Genomic DNA, 22,729 nt, shown 5'->3' with positions numbered 1-22,729 from the left:
GCCCTCTGCTGACAACCCCTCCCTTCCCTTCTCCCGGAACCCAAGTCTGCTCGGGCCCCGTGGAGCGGCCCTCAGGGGCTCCACGCCGCTGCCACAGACACTGGCTCTGCCAGCTACCCCTGCGTGTCTACCCTTGTGGCCCGGCCGGACAGCAGTGCCTCCTGTTGGCCCGGCCCGAGCCTCCAGGCTCCACCTGGGAGACCCAGAAGAAGCTCCAGGCTCCTGGCACAGCCCTGGACGCTGCAGTCATTTGGGGAGTGAACCAGCAGATGGAAGATCAGTCTCGCTTGCTCTCTCTCTCTCTCTCTGTAACTCAAATAAATAAAAATGATCTAAAAAAACCAACGACGTGGGGTGCGACAAGGCTTGGTGTGGGCACACACACAGAGGCAGGGGTCCTCAGCCGGGGTGACTTGCTCCGCAGGGGAACCACGCAATGGCTGGATGTGTTCCCGGCTGTGCCAACTTGGGAGTAGAGGCCAAGGTTGCTGCTAAGTACCTGGGATGCACGGCGCAGCCCTGCAGCCGAGAATGACCCAGCCCCAAGAGCCGGTGGGGCATTAGTGTAGAGCCGCTGACACGCACTCTCACACACACCCTGCTGGCAGCGGAGCGTAAGGGCCCAGGGCACGGACCCCAGAGCCGTCTGTTGGGCTCAGGCCTTGCTGACTGTGTGAGCTGCAGTAAGCCCCCCCCCCCCCCAGCTCCCTGAGACGGGCTGTGTTGAAAATCAGGTGCAGGAGGCAGCTCTTGGATCCACTGGGTCACTCCCCCACGGGAGGGAAGGAGCCGGCCTCGCCGCCTGGGGGCCCACATCCAGGTCCTCCCTTCTGCCTCCCGGCAAGTGCACTGGCGGGGAGCTGGGTGGGAGGCACCCGGACCGGCTCTCGATGTGACGTGTAGGTGTTCAAGCGTCTTAACCACAGCCCCAGATGGCTGCCCTTGACTTTTATTTTTTAAAGATTTATTTATTTAGGCCGGCGCCGCGGCTCACTAGGCTAATCCTCCGCCTTGCGGCGCCGGCACACCGGGTTCTAGTCCCGGTCGGGGCGCCGGATTCTACCCTGGTTGCCCCTCTTCCAGGCCAACTCTCTGCTATGGCCCGGGAGTGCAGTGGAGGATGGCCCAAGTGCTTGGGCCCTGCACCCCATGGGAGACCAGGATAGGCATCTGGCTCCTGCCTTTGGAACAGCGCGGTGCGCCGGCCGCAGCGCACCAGCTGTGGCAGCCATTGGAGGGTGAACCAACGGCAAAAGGAAGACCTTTCTCTCTGTCTCTCTCTCACTGTCCACTCTGCCTGTCAAAAAAAAAAAAAAAAGATTTATTTATTTATTTGAAAGGCAGAAGTTACAGACAGAGAGCGCGAGAATTTCTATCCGTTGGTTCATCCCCAAGCGGCTGCAATAGCCAGGGCTGGGCCAGGCTGAAGCCAGGAGCCGGGAGCTTCTTCCAGGTCTCCCACGCGGGTGCAGGGGCCCAAGCACTTGGGTTATCGTCCACTGCTTTCCCAGGCCACAGCAGGGGGCTGGATGGGAAGTGGGGCTGCCGCTGGGGTTAACCAGGTTTAACCAACGCTGCACCACAGTGTTTTGGCCCAGAGGTAAATTTATTTCGATGCAAAAAATAAAATCGTGATGATCCGTGCGCGGCTTTTTCAGACTGTACTTCTGAAGCCCCTGTGTGGTGGGGGAAGGGAGGACGAGCCGCGCCACAGCCCGGAGGTGGAAGCCAAGAGTTCTTTCGTGCCAGCAGGGGTGCAGGTGGAGAACCCGGCCGCGGCGAGCGCACCGCTGCCCCGGAGCCCGCGTGCGCGGCCGCAAAGGTCAGGATCGCGCGGGAGCCCAGGGACCGCGGGCTCCGCAGGGCCCGGCCTCTCCCCTTCTGCCCCCGCCCAGGCGGCTCCGGGCCGAGCACCGGGCCCGGGCCGGCGGGGCCGCAGCTTCCGGGGCGGCTCGGGGAGCAGCGCGAGGCCCGCGACGCCCCCTGGCGGCGCCCTTCGGCGTTCGGTCCCGGGCCAAACCCCGACCGCACCCTCCGCCTGGGTACTCCCCGGAGACGTGTGTCACGCCTGGCAGCACCCAAGGGCCACACCTGTGCAGGACGACGAAGCCGGGCCTCCCTGAGCATCGTCACTCACCCCTGCGGGCGGCCCTTTCAGTGCGCATTTTATTAATCAGCTCTCCTGTGCCAGTGTGGGAGGCTAGGGGAGACGCTGCTCATGGCCAGGTGCGAGCCAGCAGGTGGGAGGTGGGTGCTCATGGGAGCTGGGGGCTGGGACAGGAGCGGAAGCAGTCTGCAGGGGGGCAGGCAGGTCTCAAGGGTGCCGAGAGGGACGGGGTGAGACCCAGGCGAGACCTGCAGAGGCCAGTGCGGGGCAAGAAGCCGAGTCAGGGGGACTGGGTCTGCCTGGCTCCCAAGCTGACACATGGCGTCCGCGAGCCGAGGCCTGACAGCACCCCGCAGGGCAGAGTCCAGCGCCCCACCAGCGCCCACGTATGGCCGATGCCTGCCATGGGTGGGAAGCCAGGCCAGGAGGATGAGTAAGTCGTGGACTTTGTGCCCCAGGAGTCCGAAGCCAGCACGAAGCGTGGATAAGATAAGTGCCCTGGGCTCCTTAGCTCCTCGGGAACGAGATAAGCAGGGCGGGGCCCCGGAGCCTCCTATACAACAGGTCCTACAGGCTCATGGGCGACACCGGGCTCGGAGACTGGTGCTGACGGGCAGCCGGGACCGGGGGCGAGAAGCTGCCCGCAGGAGGCACAAGAGCCGGCGGCTTAGGGACCAGAGTGGGGGCCAGACGGCATCGCCCGCAGCGCCAGCCTCAGCGCTCCAACCTGCTGTGTGGCTGTAGGGAACGCTCACCACTCCCTGAGCCTGTGTCTTCGTCTCCAAGCAGCCAGGAGACAGCCACCCTGCCAGGTTGCCTGCAGCGCTCCAAGGAAGGACTCTAGCGGCGGCACACGGGGAGGGCTGGGTACCCAGGTGCTGCGCTTGAGCGACCGGGACTTCATTCTCAGGCCTCTGCTACTGCTGCTTTTTATTTTTATAATTTTTCTAATTGAGAGGCAGAGAGACGAGAGACAGACAGACGGACAGCAGAGCCCCCATCCGCTGGCCTACTCCTGCAATAGCTCCGCCTCCCACGTGGGTGGCAGGGACCCAACTACTTGAGCTGTCACGGCCGCCTCCCAGGGTCTCCACCAGCAGGAAGCTGGGACTGGGGGCAGAGCTGAACCCAGGCGCCCGAATGTGCCACACGGGCATTCGTGGCCATAGAAATCTTATTCAAATGAAGAATCTCTCCAGAACCACATTGTGTAAGGCTAGGGCAGGGGTGCGGCTGTTGCAGGCGGGGGGGGGGGGGGGGGAGGGGGCAGGGCCCTTAGATGCTACTGCCCCCACCCAACGGTGCTCCTTAGAGTCCCAGGGGCTGGGGGAACCGCTCCACCGGTCACAGCAAGGCAGGGGGAGCCGGAGCCAAGGCAGGGCTGCAGGGAGATGAGGCTGGCGGGAGAGGGAGAGGCACAGCCCAGGAGGCGGGGGTCCCTGTACTCAGCAGAGGCTCAGGCTCCCTGGGCTGCAGTGGGTGCAGGACACGGGCTTGCCGCCTGCCCAGCAGACAGCTCCTGGCCGGCTGGGGCTGAGCTCCCTGGGAGTGGGGATGGTGGGACCCGGAGCCCAGAACGGAGGTGGGGCCCAGGGGTGCAGTGCTCTGGGGTAGCACAGCATGCTGGGATCGAGGAAGGCCCGGCATGAGGTGGAGGAGCGGAACCTCGACCACGCAGGGCACCTGCCCCACCCCGCCCCGGCAGGTGCTGGCGGCCGGCATTGAGGCGAACATACCTGTGACCTATGGAATTGGCAGCCAGAGGGGAGACGGAGCACTGGCTGTCAATTCATAGGTCAGAGCCCTGTGCACTCGGTCTCGGCGATCCGCGACAGCCCGCCTGCGCCTGGCCACGAAGTGCCCGCCGGCTGCCTCTCCTCCTCCGCGGGTACCGGCGCCCGCCCCGGATAACAGCAGCCCCACTGGAAAGAGCGGGCATTCCACATGGAGTTGCTGTTACAGGGGGTGGGAGCCAACCGGAGGCCTGGGGTCTTGCCGCGGCAGGGATCCGAGGGTCCCCGCAGCCCGCTCAGCCGGGCCCCAGGTCCACGTCTTCCTTCGAAGGTTCCTTATCGTGCAGGGCCCACCCCTGGCGCCCGTGTGGTGCCTGGGCTCCTTCCTGGGCGAAGTCCAAGTTCAACCCCAAATCTGCCTCATAAAAGCCGGGAGTGGCTCGGATTTACAACCCGGGCAGCCTTTGCCCACCGACACCCCACGCCCTCCGTCCCCGGGGCCTTTCGTTTCCGCCTGGAGCGCGGGCCTGCGCCCTCTGCCCTCCGCCCTCCACCCACCCTCCTCGCTGCTGTCACGGAGCCGAGGGGCCGGAGCAGCTGCCAGTCTCCAGGGGCTCCCAGTGCCTCGGAGTGGGGGACAGAGGAGAGGGAGGCAGAGGGGCTAAGGGAGGAAGGAGGCCCGGAGCAGCATCGAGGTGGGGGAGCTGGGAGAGACGCCGACACCCACACTGCCGTGGGAAGACCCAGCCCCACTGGAACAGGTGGTTTAACCTCTCAGAGCCGCTGCGGGTTCCTCCCGCGTGAACCGGGCTGCCTTCGAGCCTGGGGTCTGGCCAGGGAGTTGGCCAGGGCTGGGGAGCAGCACCTCCCCCGCAACGTGCTCCCGGCCCCTCCCAGCCAGGCTGACCCCAGGGGCTCCGGTGACAGGTGCCAGCTGGCATTTTGGAGAAGGGAACTTTCAGAGTGGACTTGGGCCGTGCTCCCCTCTGTTGATGGTGGACATGGGCCCAGAGAGGCAGAGGAGGCTGCGCTGGGGCACAGAGCAGGGCTCTGGGGTCCCTGGAACCCTGGCGTCCTCCCTCTTGGGGTGCAGGGGGGTGGGGGCTCCCCGGGCAGGAATCCTTCTGCCTGGAATGAGCCTGCAGAGGAGAGTACAGCAGGTAACCCAGCCCCCACCCCCAAGCCCAGCAGCCCCTCCCACACAGGCCAGCGAGACCGGTGTCGGGCCCTGTGGGGTCCCAGTGCCCGTGGGGTTCCCCTGGCTCCCCGGAGCTGTACGGCTCTGAAAGCCGATGCTTTGCCCTCCTCGGTCCACACGTGGAAACCGAGGCACACCGCAGGAAGGCGCTTGCCCGGGGCCACCCGGTGGCTGCTCGGGACCCTTCCTTTGTTCCTCAGGCCTAGGGACCCTGCAGGAAGGCGCCTGGGCTCCGGCGCACCCTGTTCAGCGGGGGCTGCAGGGGTGCCAGCCGTGGGAAGTGCCTTACCTGGTGCCTGGCCGGCCCTCGGGGCACAAGGAGGAAGTGGGGACCCAGAGGGCTCAGCGCCTTTTGAGCCGTTGACCCAGCCCCTGGCGGGTTAATGATTACCCCACTGCCATCAATCCCAATCAGTGTGGTTCGAAGGGCAGGGAACCCTGGACTGTGCCCTGGCAGGCGGGGGCAGGTCCAGGAAGCACCACGCTGGGGCCCCGCGGCCCCTCCTGGCGGCATCAGGCCCCAGCCGGGCCATTGAGTCACACTCAGCCAAGTATCCTGGTGACCCTGGTGGCCAGGACCCCAGGGCCCCCGGTGAAGCCCCCACCCTGCTCCCAGCACCCTGGGGACACCTTGGCTAACCCAGCAAGGTGAGGGCTCTTTAACGGGCCTCTGGTTCCCCACAGCTACTGGTGAGGACTGGAGTGGGGAGGCGTGATGAGCATTTCCCCAGGCTGTGGGCAAGTGCTGGTCCCCCACTGCTTCCCCCTCTGGGCCCAGAGCTGGGACCCCAGGGCACAGGTCTGATCACCCCCAAAAGCCTGCCGGGGATGTCGGGGACAGTGTGCCCAGGCCCCGGAGTCTCAAGTGGCACTCCTGCTCTCTGGGTCAGCAGGCTCTCTGGGACCACCAGGAGGGACCCAGGCAGAGCCAGAGTCGCCCTGGTGTCCCCCAGGGTAAGGCGGGTCCTGGGACCTTGTGGGAACGTGATCAGGCAGGGTGGCTCCAAGGGCCACTCCTCCCTCCCCAGCCACGCAGAGCTCGTCTCTCAGGAGGAGGGGCCAGGGTGCAGCCCCCCCACCGCCCCCTCCAAGTGACAAGACAGGGCCGGGGCCAGGGAAGTGCAGGGTGGGCAGACAGCGGGAGCGGGTGGCGACCCCTGGTGGCGACCGCGAGGAGTGGGCAGAGGAAGGATCTGGTAAGCACCGGACCAGGCTGAGCCAGGCCCAGGCAGAGGCCGGGGCTAACGGACCCCACAGAGACTCGGGGTCTGCGAGGGGCTGGCGGTGGGCGCGGTTTATTCCACTTCATGCAGACACCGACCCACACGCTCAAGGAGCGTAAAAATAATACACTGAACCACACGGTGTCTGTCCCCTGCCTCCCCGAGACACGGAAAGACATTTGGCTGAGTGCGGTCAGGTCCAAGAGTCCGGAAGCGCCCATCCTGGGATGGGGCGGCGGCGTGGGCCCGGCCGGCGGCGCAGGCCCGAGGAAAGTGCAGGCAGGCTGAGGCCGCAGGGCAGGGCCCCGGCCTCGCGGCGAACTGGCAACGGGGGCCAAGGCCCTTCACAGTGGCGTCCCTGAAGGGTCCAGGCCTAGCCCCCTGGGTCCCGGGCGCCCTCGGCTCAGTCCTGGGCCTCGGAGCGCCACTTGAGGGCGTGGTGCTTGTGGGCGTCGGGGAGGATCTGGTTGCGCATGCCCCCCAGCAGGCTGGACGTGGCCTCTGTGGCCACGATGAGTGGCTTCACCACGGTGGGCGGCAGCTGGCGGATCACACCCCCCACGGCGCCCGTCAGCCCCTTCTGCTCGTGGCCCCGCGACGCCACGTCACAGATGGTCTGAGCCGTGTCCAGGATGCCCTGTGGAGGTCAGAGGTCAGTGCAGGCTCTGTGGGGGGGTGGGGGGGGTCATCGCGAGCGGGGCCGGGCTTCCTCACCTCCCGAACCGTGTCATAGGCCTTGGCCACGCCCTCCCGCAGGTCGGCAGGCTGCTGGCCTTTGCGCAGCCTTCGGGCAGAGCGTTTGCCCTGTAGGGAGCGGGAGACGGGTGCCGCCGGGGACAGGATGTCGTACACGGTCTCCGCCGTGGCCTGAGAGAGCGCAGTGCAGTGTGAGGAGCTGGCCTGGGCACTCCCGTCAGCCCCCTGGCCAGCGCAGGGACGCCCCACCCCAGAGCCTCCCCCCCCCCCGGCCCCCACGCCCGGGCCCTTCCTTGACTCCCACGGCTCAGGCTGGAGAAATTCAGGCCGGACAGATGATTGGAGGGGCTTCCCTAAAGGGTCCTCAGACCCAAACCCTGCCCCGCTGACCGCCTCACACAAGCAGGCTCCTGCCCGGGCTGTGTGCCACCTGCCGCCCCGCTCCCCCCCTGGCCTCCGGGCCCCAGAGGCAGTGGCTGCAGAGGCCCTGTGGACCACTGGTGAGCCCCTCTGCCCCCACATCTCACCCAATGCCGCGCTCTCCAACCCAACCCCAGGCCCTCTGAGACCCAGCCCTCCACCCCACGAGGCCTGAGCCTACAACCACCAAGGCCGCGGTCACCCTCCCTACTGCCCGGCTCTGCCTGCCAGCTCCTAGCTCCGGGGGTCCCCCTGGGCCTAGCAGGGCTCATGGCCTGAGTGAGCCAGGGCCAGCCTCTGGGTCTCTGTGAACACAGCCCTCGCCCTCCGTAAGACCTGCTGTGCGCATGCCCACATGGTGGGCCGTGGTGGGCTGTGGCGGCCTGGGCGGGGCCGAGAGCCCCGGCTCTCACCTGGATGGCCTGCACCAGCCGGTTGCTGAGCTCCAGGGCGGCGGAGGCTGTGGAGGAGCCGAAGGAGGCAGCCCCCCGCTGCAGCCCCCGCATGAGGCGCCCGTCCTTCCGGTACTGCTCAATGGGCAGCCACAGCAGGTCCCGGAACCCTTGGACTGGGGTGGGGGGGTCGCGGCGGTCAGGGAGGCTCGGGCCGCCCCGCCTGGTTCCAGGACCGCCCCCTCACCCCCCAGGACACTCACAGAGCTGGACGACTGAGTGCATGGGGCCCACGCCGCCCAGCAGGCCGGGCAGCTGGTTCTTGCGGATGTCCTGCAGCCACTCGTTAAGAGCATAGCCCAGCACCTTGTCCACACCCAGGAGCCTGCGGGCAAGAGGTGAGGAGGGGGAGGCGGGGAGCGTGTGGCGCGTGCCTGGGCGTCCCAGCCCGCTCCGAGGGCCTCCCACTGCGTCAGAGCAGCGCTGGGACACGGTGAGGGGCGCCTGAGCCACACCACCAGTGAGGAGGTGGGGGTGGGGCCGGCGGGGACCCCGGGGGCTCACCCGTGCCGGCAGCAGAGCCGCTTCAGCTTCAGCTCCGAGCAGTTGAGCTGAGCCAGGCCGATGAGGAGGCCAGCGAAAGTGCCCTGGGGGGTGGGGGGGTCAGGTTTATGGGATGGCACAGGCGGCGGACCGGCCAGCCCGCAGAGCCGCTGGACACGACTCAGTGGCTTGAGTGGCGCTGCACGGAGGCCCTGAGCAGCACAGGGACCCCACGGGGGCCCGGCCCACACGGCCACCCTTACCACTTGGTCCACGGTGACGTGCTTGCCATGGTAATCTAGCCAGATGGGCACCTCCGATGTGAAGCGGAACTCCCTGGGTGGGTGGGGAGGGGAGGATAGGTCTTGGTCGCCGCCCCGTGCCCCGCAGCCTGGCCTGGCCCCCACCCACAGCCCTACCTGAAGTAGACCGGCTGCCGCTCTGCCGAGGGGGAGCTGTGCCCGCCCGCCGCGGCCTCCCGTGCACCTGCCGTCTCCACGCCCTCCGGCTGCCCTTCCTGGGGGCTGCTGGGTCGGACTCGCGTCTCAGGGTGAGCTGGGGGTGGAGGCCATGGAGTGAGGGTGGGGTCGGGGAGGCCTGGCCCCTACCTCGCTGGCCCAGCCTCTCACCCTCCGCGGAGCTCTCCCCTGGGACCATGGGGTTGATGCCAGCTGCCAGGCTGGTGAAGAAGTCCTTGAGGAAGAAGAGGGCATCCTGCAGGCACAGTTGGGACGCGGTCAGCCTCGCAGGCCCGAGACGGCCGGGGCCACCTGGGCTCTCCCCACCGCCCACTCACCTGGTCCACGTTCAGCCGCAGGGGCATCAGGGAGACGCGGAGGCAGCACTCGGGCCCACCCACGGCGGTGGTGGGGGCCACGTGCAACGCTTTGATGGTCAGCTGGGGACAAAGGGCCAGCTCTGGGTGCCCGTGGGGCCCTGGGCCTTGTCCCCCACCGAGGGGCTCTGCCCCTGCCCCTGTGGCCTGCCCAGCCCGGGGCGGCGAGCCCCCACGCAGGCCCGTACCATGTTGGAGTGCGCGCGCCGCGGCATGCGCTCGCTGGTGTGCAGGTACAGGAACTTGTTGATCTGGGAGGAGGCGAGCCGGTCCCGGACCTCGAGCTCCTGCACGATGAACACCTGGCGCGACAGTGGCCGCTCCTCCAGCTCCGGGCCGGGGGCCGCAGCGCCTGCGGCTGGCTCCGCTGGGTACACCTCGTGCTGGAAGCTCACCTGTGGCGGGGGGCAGGCGCGGGGGTACGCTGGGCCGGCAGGCCCCGAGAGGAGGGAAGGGCCGGCCCTGACTCCCAGCTACCTTCTCTCGGCCCCACGTGGGCCGCAGCCTTGTGGTCCCGTCGTGGCCACCCCACCAGCATCGTGGACTTCACGTGGCCACGCCAAGCGCTTCGCTGCCTCCCTGGAAACCGCCGCCCCTGCCCCACAGCCTTCCTCTGGCCGAGTGGCCGCTGCCTCCAACCCCGCCAGCAGCCAGAACTTCTCCCAGCTCCCCCCAGTACCTCCACGAGCTGCCTCACCCCTCCCCACCCCCTCACAGACCCCGTCCTCCCCCCATCACTGTCTACACAGGCAGAACCCCAGGCCTCTTCTCTGAGCGCCTCGGCCTGGCAGGGCCTTGCACCCTGGGGGGGGGGGGGGCTGGCTCCCCTGCACCCCCCCACCCTGTCTCCCTGCACAGCCACTGGCTCCCCGGCACGTCCCCCGGTCCACGGTGCTCGGCCGTCACCAGGCCCACAGCACTGGCTGGGGGCTGCTCTGAGTAGGAGCGCCCTCTGCGAGCGTCCCAGGCCTGGCTGTTTCTCGCCCATGCCACCCAGGGCAGGACTCTGATCTCTCCGCTCCCGTCTCACTCTAGCCGGAACCGGAAGGAGCGAGCCCTGAGGATGCCTGGCTTGGCCTCCTCCCTCCCTTGCTCAGCTGCTGGGGGGGGGGCGGGCGGGGTGCTCCCTGCTCGCGGGCCCCCTCTTCCTGAGACCCTCTCCTGCTTGCCGCTTCACTTCCTTGCCCCCCACCTTGCTCTACCTGAGCGTCCCCCAGCTGACGCACAGGGTGCGTCTCACTCAGTTCTGCCCGGCTCCCTCCACCACGAAGGCACGGGCTCCCTGCCACCAGCACCTGGGGGCTGCCCTGGGGAGGGGGTGGGGGGCAGAGCGGGCACACGGCGCCCCCCACTCACCTTGCTGAGCTGGATCTCCATGAGGACCTGGTGCTGCCGCCCGCTGCCCCCCTGTGTCCGCCACGTGTTCTGGGGCCGGTTGGGGCCGGAACAGCGGGAAGGGGAGCCCCGGCCTGGGAGGCCAACTCTCGCCCTGGGAAGGGGGGCAGGGAACAGTCCCTCAGTGGAACCCCTTCCCGTGCCCCTCAGAGCGGGCCCACCCACCTTGGGACACACACCCCCTCCCAGCCCACTCTTGGTGGGAGGCGGGGCCGGGGAGGAGAGTGAGGCGGGCAAGGGGTGGGAGGGCTCCAGGTCGTGGCCGGACACACCCCCCTCCCGCTGCCCCCGCCCCTCACCTGTGGCCAGGGTGGGGGCCGAAGTCCCGGCCCCCGTACAGGTGCCAGACGAGTGAGACCTCACGGAGCACCACGCGGCTGCTGGGCACGGGGAAGTGGGCGGGGGCCCGCAGCAGGTCCGTGCTGCCCAGCGGCCGCGAGAAGTGTCCGTCCTGTACGACGATGGGGCCTGGGTGCAGCTGCGTCACCACGGGCTCCCCGTCTCGAGGCTGCTGGGAACACGAGGCTGAGAGGCGTGGCGTGGAGGCGGCCCCGGGTCTCCCTTCCTTCTCCCCATTGACAAAAGATGGCTGCCCTGGGCCACCAGCCCCAGAGCCCACGTCTGCAGGGACATCCAGGAGGGCGCGTGCCGGGCCGAGGGCTGCCCTGGCTGCTCGGCTCCCTCCCCCCGCCCCCGCCCCACCACGCACCGGGATGCCCAGGCCAGGGGCGTCCAGGATGCAGAACTCGTCGCTGTCCAGTGTGTCTGCTTCCCCCTCCTCTTCCTTTTCATTCTGCTTTGCCTCGGACCGGGCCCCTAAGCTGCCAGCAGGGCCCCCGGCAGGAGGCGAAGGGGGCTGGGCCCCACTCCGTTCACCTGGGAACAGGTAGACGGAGACGGGAGAGGCCTGAGGGAGCGGGCCACCTACGGGAGAGAGACAGGCCGGTCTGGGGACGTGCCTGCTGTGGACACTTGGCTGCATCTGCTGTCCCCGGCACGTCCCCACACCTGAGGGCTGGGCCAGCTCCCGCAGGCCCCGCTCAGTGTCCAGCAGGGCGTCGGCCAGGTCCCGCTGGTTGATGAGGGCCGTCTCCACCGGGGGGCAGGCGGGCAGGGAGGCGGGGCTCTCCGAGAGCTGGGCCAGGCAGAGGAGCGGGCAGTGAGCGCGCAGGGCGGGCGGCCCCGGGGCTCCCCCAACCCCAGGCCCGAGGACCAGGGCCGGCGAGGGGCCTGGCTGAGCTCTGGCAGCCTGCGTGGCCAGGCTCACCTGTACCTTCTGGCCGGCGATCTCCGTGGGGCTGGGGGGCCGGGGCGGGGGGTGCAGGTCGCCCGCGCTCAGTACGTACTGCAGCAGGTTGACCAGCAGGGCGCAGGAGTCAGCACAGCTGTGCACGTGCAGCACGTTGTTGGAGCAGCGCAGCTCGAACAGCGGCTGGCTCTGCGGGCGGCGGGGCAGGGCACGTCAGCGCAGCCCGCTGTCCTCCCTGGTGTGGTCAGCCTGCCCCGTGAGCCCACCACTGAGCAGACGGGTAACCTGAGCCCAGAGTGAGGGGCTCGGCCAGGGTCACCCGAGGCGGTGGGTCCACGCCTGCCTCTGCCCCCCGACACCCAGGGAGCTGAGTCCTATCCCCTTTACAACTCCAGAGAACCTGCCCGGCCCTGGCCGCACTGCCCTCTGGTGGCGGGGCCGAGACCCTTCATCCGCACTGAGCCAAGCAGAGAAGGGCGAGGGCCCGGGCAGCAGGACCGCGGGGCCCTGGGACCCCCACTCACCAGTTTGCCCTCCGTGCTCCCCTTCCAGGTTTTGATCACAAGCTCCAGGAGGTCAACATCCAGGACACAGACGTAATCTAGAGGAGAAAGCTGGAGAAGGTTCCTTCCGGCTCCTCGGCCCCCCCCGCCCCCCCCGCGGAAGACTTGGCATGTGCTGGGGGCCGTGGCCCCTCAGCAGGGAGCGCGCCCAGGCCCGGCCGTGCCCACCTCGCCGCAGATCCAGGGTCTCCACCTCACACTTGTCGGACAGGAACAAGGCCGAGTCGTCGAGGATGAACCTGGTGGGGAGTGGGGCAGCGGGGTGGCGGGCTCACCTCTCTGGCCTGTGTTTCCATGGGCGCAGGGGGAGAAGGGGCCTGGCCGCCCAGCCCGCAGGCACCACTTCAGTGGGGCAGCGCTTAGGGCTCCCCCAGCACTTCCAGCCCCACCCCCCCACTGGGGCCTCAATGAAGCCACTCATGATGTCCAGCCCATCCGGCCCAGGTCCTGAGCCAGCCACGCCTCTCTGGTCTCGTCTACGCAGCCACACACGGGTCTATACCACGCCCCTTGGAAGCACACTGTTGGACACCCAGGTAGCTTTGTGTCCGGTTTCTACGGACGCTGTGCTCTGACATCTCACATTCCTCTGACCTTATTCTCGCACCTGAGTCACCGCTGCACGGCGCCCTCTGGTGGGGGGGGGCTCCATCAGTTACTGGGTGACCACACGAGGGCACCGTCACAGCGGGGAGCTGCGTCCATCCCTCTCACCCCGACAGTCTCGGGACACCCCGCAAGGGGGACTGCCAGAGAGGCAGCACACCGGGCCAGGCTCTGACCTTAGGCCGGCCGGGCCTCCAGGGCGGTGGGAGAAGTCCTCACTTGCAGGGCTGGGCCCAGCGGCCTGCTCACCTGAGCAGGAAGGTGGACGTGTCCATGACGATGTTGCTGGACAGCGTGAAGGTCTCCGCGGTGATGAGGACTCGCACGGGGAGGTAGAGCGGCCTGGGGATCACACTCGGGCTGGGGCGGGCTCCCCACCGCCGTGGGCAGGCCCCTCCGCCCAGCCCCCGGCCTGCCCCCCGGCCCGGTACCTGTAGTCCACGGCGCAGGAGAACAGGTGTGTGTGCAGGACGGTGATGACCGTGGGGGGCAGGTAGCCCAGCACAGGGTCGTCAGGCACGCCTAGGAACTCCAGCAGCTGGGGCGGCCGGGGCGGGCGGTGACGGTGCAGTCCTCCGCCCCTGCCCCCACTGGCTGTCCACCACAGCCCTGGCCAGGTGCTCCGGCCCAGCCCACACTCCAGACCTGCTCGCCCTCGGCGGGGGGGGGGGGGGGGACTCCCCGGCTGTGCCGGCTCACCTGGGAGTGCCAGCTCTGCTCAGGCAAGGCCATGTAGTGGCGCAGGGTGGCTCTGTGCAGCCGCAGCGTCACCAGGAACTCCTGGGGGTGGGGGTGCCGTCAGCACAGTGGGGATCCCCCCACCCCACCAGACATGGGGATGGCGGCCGGCGGCAAGCAGAGGAAACTGTACCTTGATGTTCCTGTGGGGGTCCAGGTGGATGCGCACAGCAGCGGACAGCATGTGCGGGCCCCGGCCCTGGCCCTTGCGGCCCGAGGCGCCCTGCTCGGTCACGCCTTCTTCTGAGGGGTAGATGGTGGGGGCTAGCCGGGCCGGCGGGGGACAGCTGGGCAGCTCCAGGTGAGTGGGCAGCACGTAGTCGTCCACGGCCGCTGGGGAGGGAGCTGGTGAGCCCGTGCCAAGCAACTGGCTACGCACGCTGCCCCAGGTGCCCCGGGGGTCCCTGCTGGCAGCCACCCCCACCCCCAGTTCCGCGGTGGCGAACGGCGCCAGCCCTCACACCTCGGTGGTACAGGGTGGCCCTCTCAGCTTCCAGGCAGAAATAGCCGAGTCCAGGCTGGCCCCGGTACTGGGAGACGCTGAAGATGGTGCCCTGCTCCACGTCCAACACGAGCTCCCCGTGCACGGCCTCCAGCCGCCCGCCACCCTCGTCCTGCGGACAGCGTGGCTCCACCAGGGTCCTCAGCAGCTCGCACCCCCTCGGGAGAGGGGGTGCTGGGGGCCCTGGTGGTCGGGGTCAGCTCCAGCTTCTCCCACAGGCTAGGCACTGGGCGCTTTGGGCGCTCTGGGCGGCAGCGCTCGCCTCTTTGTCCAAAGGGGGAGCCTCATCCCGCCCCACCTGCCTCCCGGAGGTCACCCTATGGGCATCCTGCCCCAGCGCCAGGAAGTGGCTGCTCGGTGCATGGGGTGGTGGGTGCCCGCCCTCCTCCCCCCGCCCCGCTGCCCTCACCTTGGCCTCGCAGAGCACTGTGATCCGACCCTTCAGCACCGTCACCAGGGCAGACAGGGTGCTCTGGGAGAGAGCAGAGCTCGAGGGCTCAGCGGCCGGCGGCTGCTGGGGGGCACCGGATGCCCCCACGGAGAAGAAGGGGGCGTCTTCATCGTCTGAGTCCGAGTCTGGGGTGAGACCAGGGCAGCGGCTGGGCAGGAGGCCCGGGAAGGCTGGCCTGGCCCTCCCGGCTGCAGGGCCCTCGCACCGGTGTGGCGCCGGCCGCCCACATACCCAGCTTGAAGGCGGACTTGCACATCTTGAAGCTGTCGTGCCACAGGGAAGAGGGGCTGGGGCAGCCGGGGGGCTGGGCGGCGGGGCCGGGGGTGGGCAGCAGGTCCGCGGGCTCCCACATGAGCAGGTCATTGTTGATCCTGCGGCGGGCGGGCGGGCGGATGGCAGAGGTGAGTGGGGCCGGGGCTCGGCCCGTGCACGGCCCCGCCTGCCCCGTGTCTCCACCTGTTGTAGATGCTCTCGTAGACCTCCTTGCTAGGCAGGAAGATGTGGGCACTGGGCAGGGTCACTTCCAGGGTGCAGCGGGACAGCGCCAGGGTCCGAGTCTGGAATGTCCGCATCTCCTCGGGGTCTCCGGGAATCACCATCTGCACGGGGCGGTCGGTGAGAGGCTCAGCGGGCAGAGCGCCGCCGAGAGACACCTGCGTGGGCCCCGAGTCCCGCCCACCGTCACTCCTGGGCGCCCTTCTCAGGCCCGGGTCTCCAGCCTCCCACCTGTGACCGCCCCTGGTCCTCCCACAGGCCTGAGACAGAGGCTACAGTGCCCACTGTCCAGCGAGAGAACCCGTCGCGTAGCTAACTGCTCAGGGTGACACAGCCGCCAAGTGGCAGAGCCTGGATTCAAACCCGGGCAGCCTGGCTCCACAGGTCAGGCCTGGGTGCTCCTCACTCAGCCCCCATCGCCTTCAGCCCGAGGCGGGCACGGTCGGGGTGTCCAGCCCAGGAGGACCCAGGTCCCAGGGTCGCGCCCACCCCAGGAGCCGGAAGGGAGGGGACCCACCTCCCCCACTGGCCGGAAGCAACTGGAGACGAGGTTGTCTTGGCCTGCAGGCAAGGCTGCAGCACAGGCTGGGAGGGGCTGGGGGTGCGGGGAGAGCGGGGGCCGGGCCTCACCTCCTCCGTCTCGTACATGGTCCTCTTGGAGGAGAAGGGCGAGGGCTCGGGCTCCTGCAGCTCGCAGGGGCTCTCCGTGGACAGTTCCAGCTCCTCTCCCTTCTGTGCGGCCACCTCCCACTGCGCGCTGCTGGCCTGGGGGTTCAGGGTCAGCACTACCCTGCCGGGCACAGGTCTGTCACTGGCCGGAGGGCCCCTGCGCCTGGTGCCCCGCCGGCCTCCTGCGGCCCCTCCCAGAGCCCCCACTTACTGGGGCAGGAAGTACTTGTGCCCAGTGCTCTTGGGGTCCAGGGCTTTGGAGACTCGGAGACAGGAGACAGGTGGCTTCTCGCCGTCTTCGTACACACCTGGAGGGGCAGAGCAGGGAGGGGTCGTCACTGTCGCCTCTGCCAGATGTCCCCCAGCGCCGGCTGTCAGCCCCGGCCCCCCACACCCATGTTCCACAACGGCGCAGGCACGAAGGGTCCCCTCTGCCCGCTGCCCAGGGACAGGCAATGCTTGGTGCCCTGCACAGCTGTCAAGGACCTGAGCCAGGGGCTGGTCCCACTGTGCCCCAGCCCCCTCCCCCCAAGGCCCAGACCCCCAGACGCTGTCCCCTGGGGCTCTCACCATGCAGGTCGGAGCAGGTGAGCTCCAGGTGGGTGGGCGCTGGGGGCCCGGGCCCACTGCTAAGCTCTGACCGGAACTGGGGCTCACTCAGCTCCAGCCGCAGCTGCTCGGCCCGCACGGCCCGGCCTGCCCAGGGGTCGCGCTCGGGCCGCAGGTCGGCGATGGGGAAGCGCAGCCGCAGTGTGGCCCGGGGCGCCGCCAGCCGAAACACGGTCTGCTGCTCGGTCATCGGCGGGGGCTCTGTCTGTGGGGGCAGGGGTCAGAGTGCCACCAGCAACCCTCCGTCTGTGGTCAACAGCCAGGGCCTCCACACCTGCTCTCCTCCCCGGTGCGGCCCCCTGGGCTGCTCACCAGGAGGCCGGCAGGCGGCTCGGGGGGTGTGGTGGCCAGGCGCAGCAGGGCAGCGAGCCGGTCCAGGGCCCCGAGCTCCACGTCCGCTTGGAAGTCGTCCAGGTCCAAGGCCAGCTCTGAGTGGCAATGGCAGGCAACTGAGCGCCGGGGTCGGCTCTGGGGGCGAGGGCGCTTGGGTCAGAGGGGCCGTGTGTCGTGTGGTGGTCCAGGCAGATGGCACGGGGCTCCCCGAGGCAAAACAAAACCTGGAGCCCTCCCAGTCGATGAGAGAGGAACTCGGGCAGAAGACCCAGGAGGGGGCACAGGCAGAGGAGACGCCAAGGCAACAGGGACGCCACCAACAGCCACCAGGTCTGGCATGGAGGGCAGGTTACCTTGGGCACACGACGCAGGGTCTGGGTGTGGCGCAGGTGGGCGGAAGGCCGAGCTGAGGCCTGGGAGCTCAGGTTACTGGGAAAACTCAGGATCTGGGATGGGAGGCGGGGGGTGGGGTGGGTGAACAGTCAGGCCTGGATGCCAGGCCTGGGCGTCCCATCCCCCGGCGCCGCCCGGCGGACTCTGCCCTCACCTCCGTGTACTCCGGCTCCGAGGCGCCCCTGGGCCAGAGACACTCCAGCACCTCCAGCTGCCCGAAGTGCACCTCCGTGCTGCTGGTCCGCCGGCCTCGGCTGCCCGTGCGCAGCTCCCAGGACAGCTGCACCGCCGCGCCCGTCAGCCTGCGAGGAGCGAGCGTGAGTGGGCGGCTTGGGGGCTCCCGTCGCCCCCTGCGGGCCCCTGCCTCGGGCACCTACCGCACGTGGCTGCAGGGACAGGCTCTCTGGAAGTGGGGCCGCAGGTGGTGGAAGTCACGGGAGCCGATAGGCCCCTCCTTGGCGGCATCAAACTCGGCAAAAAAGCGGGCAGCGAGGTCAGGTGGGCCAGGAGACGGGGCGGATGTCTGCTGCAGGGTCAAGGTCAGGCCCCCCAAGGTCATCTTCAGCAGCGAGTCAGGGCGCAGGGTGTCTGGGAGAGGCGTGGGGGCCGCCTTGCCTGAGGGGACACAGGGGCTTCGCTGGGGGATCGAGTTCCCAGGTGGCTCTGGGCGGAGCGAGGCGTGGCCCAGGACTGGGCCAGGAGAAGACGTGGCTTGTGTGGCTCTGGGGGAGCTCGGTGAGCGGGGAAGACAGAGTGGTCCCGTGTGCCAGGCCCTCCCCCGCCTCAGCTCCACCCTCCAAGGATGCTAGGAGGACCGGGGATGACAACGCCAGCCCGGGGCCTGGCCCACAGTGAGCTCTCGCGAACACAGCCCCACGGAGTCTCAGCATTCGGTGCAGCACCGCCCAGGGGAGCCCGACTCACCAGCTCGGGGGGCCTGGGCAGAAGCCCGGCGGGAGCCCACGCGGCTGTGCACTGAGGAGCCCAGGTCCACGTCTGAGAGCGAGAGCTCGGAGACGGCTGAGGCCACGCTGCTGGTGAGGCCCGCCATGGAGAAGAAGAGGTCTGGGGACCGGGCGGGCGGCGTCAGGGGCAGCCAGGCTCGGCCCCCAACTCTCCCACCCACCCTTGCTCCCTCTCTGCCCCAGGCCTGGCCCCACACCCACCGGTGCTGTCCAGGTTCAGAAGGGGGTTGGAAAGAGGGTCTGGGCTGAGGGGCTCCGCCGCGGCGCCCGCCTGCAGCTGCTGGTTCAGGTCCTGTTCAATCAGCCACAGGTCTTCGGCGCCCAGTGGCCGGCTCTTGTTCAGCTTGTCAGCCAGGCCTTCGGGGTCTGCGGGGGCGGGAGGACCACACTTCAGCCCAGCCTGGCCAGCCCTCCCTAGCCCTCCCACCCCCTGGGCTGCCCGAGGCCTCACCTGGGAGGCTCACGGCGCCAAGCAGTTCCTGAAGCTGCTGGAGCTGCCGTGGGGTCAGGAGCAGGTGCAGGGAGCCCAGCTGTCCCGCCACCTCCAACTAAGGGGGCCAGGGGGCAGCATGGAGCCGATGCTCGCACCCTGGTCCCGAGAGCTGCCCCCACCCCCACTGACCCACACTCTGGGGCAGCAGCAGGCCACTTGCCGGGCCACCCCGCTCCCCGACACCCGCTCTGGGCTGGAGATGGGGCGCGACCCTCCCCCCCGGGGGCCCAGGGACCTGCCTTGGGGCCCGGGAAGGCTTCGTTTTGTTTCAGCTTCACCACGAGTTCCATGTACCCTGAGCAGCTGCCAATCTGCACGGGGGGCTCCGGAGGTTCCTCCTGCGAGGTGAGGACACAGGGTGTGGAGCGACGGGGTGGTCAGAAGGGACAGCAGGGCCCCCCAGGGAGCCCAAGCACAAAGCGGCCGCAGGAATCCGAGGGGGCCCACCTGGGGCGGGAGCTCCTCGAAGTGCAGGCGGACGCCGGCCAGCTGCAGCAGCTTGTGCAGGAAGGCGGGCGGCTGGTGCACGTCTACCGGCGGCGCTTGGCTCGGGTCTCGCACGGCCTCGTCACAGTAGTCCAGTCTGCGGAGCGCAGGCTCAGCTCCGCCCCGGCCACCCCAGGGCTCCGCGCTGGGGGCACGGGGTCAGGGAGCCTGCCCTGCAGAGCTGCCCACTCACACCCAGGCCATCCTGGGCCTCCAGGTCTGGCTTCCTTGCTCTTAGGCCCTTGGCTGGCCCCAGACGCCAGTCCAGGATCATACACAACCCCCACGGCCACCCAGGCTGGGCTGGGGGCACGGCCAGAGCACTTGCACAGCTCCCACCCTACCTCTGCACGTGGACCTCCACGGCCACGCCTGGCTCCCCGTCGCCCGGCGAGCGCTCCACTCTCACAACCGTGTCCAGAAAGGTCACCTTGATCCTCCGCAGCACTTTGGGGGGGGGGGGGGCTCGGGTCAGGAGGAGCAGCAATGGGAGATGCAGTTTCCCTCCTGGGTAGCAGGGGGTCCCGATGCTGCCTGGGCCCCATCCCGCGGGCCATGGAGGGGCAGGGGGCTGGGGAGGGGCTGCTCACCAGTCTCGATGGTCTGGGCGAACATCTCCAGCCCCTCCAGTGGCTGCGGGGGCTCCGAGGGCTCCGGCATCCCGGCCCGCAGACACTCCTGGGCCAGCTGCAGGCTGGTGGTCATGCAGGAGGCCCAGCTCTGGGAGTCTGCAGGCCCTGGCCCTACGGGGAGGGAGCGGGTCTCAGGGCAAGCAGGCTCCGTGGGCTCCTGGGGCCCAGGCCCACTCCGCCGGGCCCGTCCCGGCCTCACCTGGGCTCTGGCGGGGCTGCAGGGTGAGCTGGAGGCCGGACACGCGCACCGTGCAGTGGTCGGTGAGCAGGGCGGCCCAGGGCACGGCCACCTCGATGGAGCCCACAAAGCCTTCTACCAGCTCCAGCGGCGACTCCATGGACTCCAGCACCTCGTTCACAGACTGCGAGCAGGCAGGGCACAAGGCCAGCTCAGCCGAGCCCAGGCCCTCGGTCTGCTGGCTGCCCTGGCCTCGTGTGGTCGCCCTGCCTGGGCAGGTGCAGGAGGGAGAGCCGAGGCAGAGGAGGGAGGTGGAGAGCATGGACGGGGGCGTGCTCCAGCCATGGGCGTGATGGGCATGGAGGACTGGCAGAGGGTCGCAGTGCCCACAGTGACCTGGGAGTGACGCCCAGGAGCGGCGCCCACAGGACCCTCAGCCTCAGAGCCGTGGTGCAGCCGAGGCCCTGGCTGAAACGTCTCCTGCCCGTCTGGGCTCCTTGTGAACGGCCGCCCACCTGCCTCCCCCCTGCGACCCCAGGCGCTCTGGGCAGGAGCACCAGAGATGGCCTCCGTACCACACCTGTCGGATCCGGTGACCAGGCACAGGCAGAGCGAGAGGGCCAAGGCCTGGCCACCCCCTAGCTGTAGACCCCCCTGCGCCAGCCAGAAGACAGACAGGCCAGTGCCCCCACGCCCTCTCCTGCCTCCCTGCACAGCAGTCGGGAGCCGGGGCCTCTAACTGCTCCTGGCCGGGTCAGCTGAGCTGTGAGTCAGGGCCCCCGGCCGCCCCCAGCCTCAGCCGGACTCCCCCCACCTCTGGGTGGGGATGCTGACTCCCAAGTCCCTCCCCCAAACAGCCCTGGTCCTCCCGCGCTCCCCAAACAGGAAGTAGGTGTCAGTAGCCGTCGCACGCCGCCGTGTTGATCAACACGGGGCTGACGCTGTTGTTGACATCCACATCCGGAGGCGAACCCCGCCCACCGGCCCGGGCCGGAGGTCAGGAGGTCAAGCTTTCCACAGGTGCCCTGGCCGGGTCTCTGGACCCCCGCCAGCCCGCCCGGGCCGCAGCCTGGGTGCCGGCTCTGGGGGGTCCCCGACTCGGGATGATGCTGGCGGCCTCCAGACGAGGGACACCCCTCCCCGGCTCCGCGTCCCCAGGGCGGTGGAGACGCGGACCCCTCCCCGGCTCCGCGTCCCCCGGGCGGTGGGGACGCGGACCCCTCCCCGCTCCGAAGCGACCAGCCAGGGTGGCTGCTCCCCCGGCCCGGCCCGTCGCGGGTCCGGTCGCGGCGACCCTCCCTCCCTCCGCACCTGCCCGGGCTGCGGCCCGGCTCCTCACCCAGATCTCCAGGTGGATGTCCCGGAGGGCGACGCTGCCCTTGTAGAGATCCAGGCTGAGCTGGTCCAGGCTGAGGTGCTCCTGGAAGAAGTGACCCAGGTAGTGGTGCAGCAAGTAGCGGCAGACCCGCTCTTTCACACAGTTCGACCACGGCCACAGCCATCGTGACATCTCGGAGACCGCCGGGCCCGGGCCGCCTCCGCTCGCCGCCCGCCGGTGATCCCCGTCCGGCGGCGCTGTTCACTGGAGCCCCCGGCTCGCCCCGCCGCTTCTCTCAGCACCAGGCCGCGCCCCCGGACGCTCGGCCACGCCCCCCAAGCGCGCTGCCATTGGCCATGGCAAAGGGCGAGGGCCGCTGATTGGCCTTGGCGGGGGTGGGACTTTCGGGAGTGAAAAAGGGACTGGGCTCCCGGCATGATATAGTGCTCGCAACTAGGATTTACGCTTGCGTATAAGGACTGTGTGGGAGGACCTTTAACCTCCCTCCTACAGGCTCGGGGAAGGCTGTTGCTCGAGGGGGCCGGTCCCGCAGAGGAGTGCGCATGCGCCAGTTTGTCCACCTACTCAGGTGGTTGGGCAGGATTTAAAGGGACAGTGTCCCATCAAACTTGGTAGTGTAAGATCTGCACCATGCAACTGTGAAAACAATAAGTGAAAAAAATTTTTTAAAGATTTACTTTATTTATTTGAAAGTCAGAGTTATGCAGAGAGAGGAGAGACAGAGAGAGAGAGAGAGAGAAAGAGAGAGGTCTTCCATCCACTGGTTCACTCCCTAGTTGGCTGTGCGGATCCGAAGCCAGGAGCCAGGAGCTTCCTCCGGGTCTCCCACGTGGGTGCAGGGGACCTAGGACTTGGGCCATCTTCCACTGCTTTCCCAGGCCATAGCAGTTGGAAGTGGAGCAGCCGGGATTTGAACCGGCGCCCACGTGGGATGGCGGCACTGCAGGCGGCTTTTCCTGCTACGCCACAGCGCCGGCCCGGTTTGTGTGATTTTCAACACAAATCCTGACATGGGGAGTTGTATGACGCGCACGGGGTTTCTGTGGAACACAGCCACAGCAGAGGCTGCAGCGTCAGGGAGACAGGCAGTGGGTTCTTTGCGCACGAAAGAGTTCAGATGTGAGACAGAGAACAGCGGTAAGCAAGGTAGCAAGGTTTACTGGGCATCTGTCAGAACGGATGGGACAGAATCAGAGAGCCGGGGAGAGAGGGCGAGCTCCCAGTCACCCAGACCGGGGTAGGCAGGGCTGTGCGGTTAAATGGAGAGAATGAATGCCCCTGGCAGGCCAGGCGGGCGGCGCCGCGGGGAGCTGAGCGCTGAGCCTGTGGTCCATGCTGAGACAGGGCTTACAAGGGCGGGGGTCCAGCTCCCTCCCCCCCCCCCAGCCGTTTCCCTTCCCCCTCCTCCTCCTCCAGGACCAAGGGTTGCAGAGTGTGGACTAGGAAAAGTTCCTCCCAAGGTTTCACTACTCAGTGCAGAGGGGCC

The 22,729-nt window shown here is 68.6% G+C and overlaps 1 protein-coding gene across 4 annotated transcripts; it reads right to left on the bottom strand.

Moving 5' to 3' along the window:
* Positions 1–6,317: 6,317 nt before the first annotated feature.
* Positions 6,318–21,481, bottom strand: ATG2A (autophagy related 2A). Of its 4 annotated transcripts, none has more exons than XM_062195883.1 (41): positions 21,244–21,481; positions 19,926–20,088; positions 19,685–19,837; positions 19,439–19,541; positions 19,056–19,191; positions 18,848–18,946; positions 18,567–18,663; positions 18,317–18,481; positions 18,075–18,215; positions 17,528–17,765; positions 17,305–17,452; positions 17,111–17,203; positions 16,737–16,892; positions 16,386–16,629; positions 16,027–16,123; positions 15,777–15,936; positions 15,108–15,250; positions 14,883–15,022; positions 14,610–14,776; positions 14,162–14,312; positions 13,832–14,031; positions 13,660–13,740; positions 13,392–13,498; positions 13,210–13,302; positions 12,523–12,593; positions 12,316–12,392; positions 11,810–11,980; positions 11,551–11,677; positions 11,252–11,466; positions 10,842–11,050; positions 10,504–10,636; positions 9,336–9,542; positions 9,109–9,210; positions 8,942–9,026; positions 8,732–8,867; positions 8,576–8,648; positions 8,334–8,416; positions 8,033–8,154; positions 7,791–7,945; positions 6,976–7,128; positions 6,318–6,898 (listed from the first exon to the last, which is right to left on the bottom strand). In XM_062195883.1, the coding sequence occupies exons 1-41, from the start codon at positions 21,412–21,414 to the stop codon at positions 6,665–6,667; spliced, it is 5,799 nt and encodes a 1,932-aa protein (XP_062051867.1). In that variant the 5' UTR covers positions 21,415–21,481; the 3' UTR covers positions 6,318–6,664. The 4 variants fall into 4 exon arrangements, with proteins under 4 accessions (XP_062051867.1, XP_062051868.1, XP_062051865.1 ...); XM_062195884.1 differs by having other exon boundaries at positions 11,816–11,980; XM_062195881.1 differs by having other exon boundaries at positions 11,252–11,677.
* Positions 21,482–22,729: the final 1,248 nt, after the last annotated feature.

Source organism: Lepus europaeus, chromosome 7, assembly GCF_033115175.1.
Source record: "Lepus europaeus isolate LE1 chromosome 7, mLepTim1.pri, whole genome shotgun sequence".
In the NCBI taxonomy this organism is placed as follows: Eukaryota; Metazoa; Chordata; class Mammalia; order Lagomorpha; family Leporidae; genus Lepus; species Lepus europaeus.
This window is presented reverse-complemented; position numbering and strand designations above follow the sequence as displayed.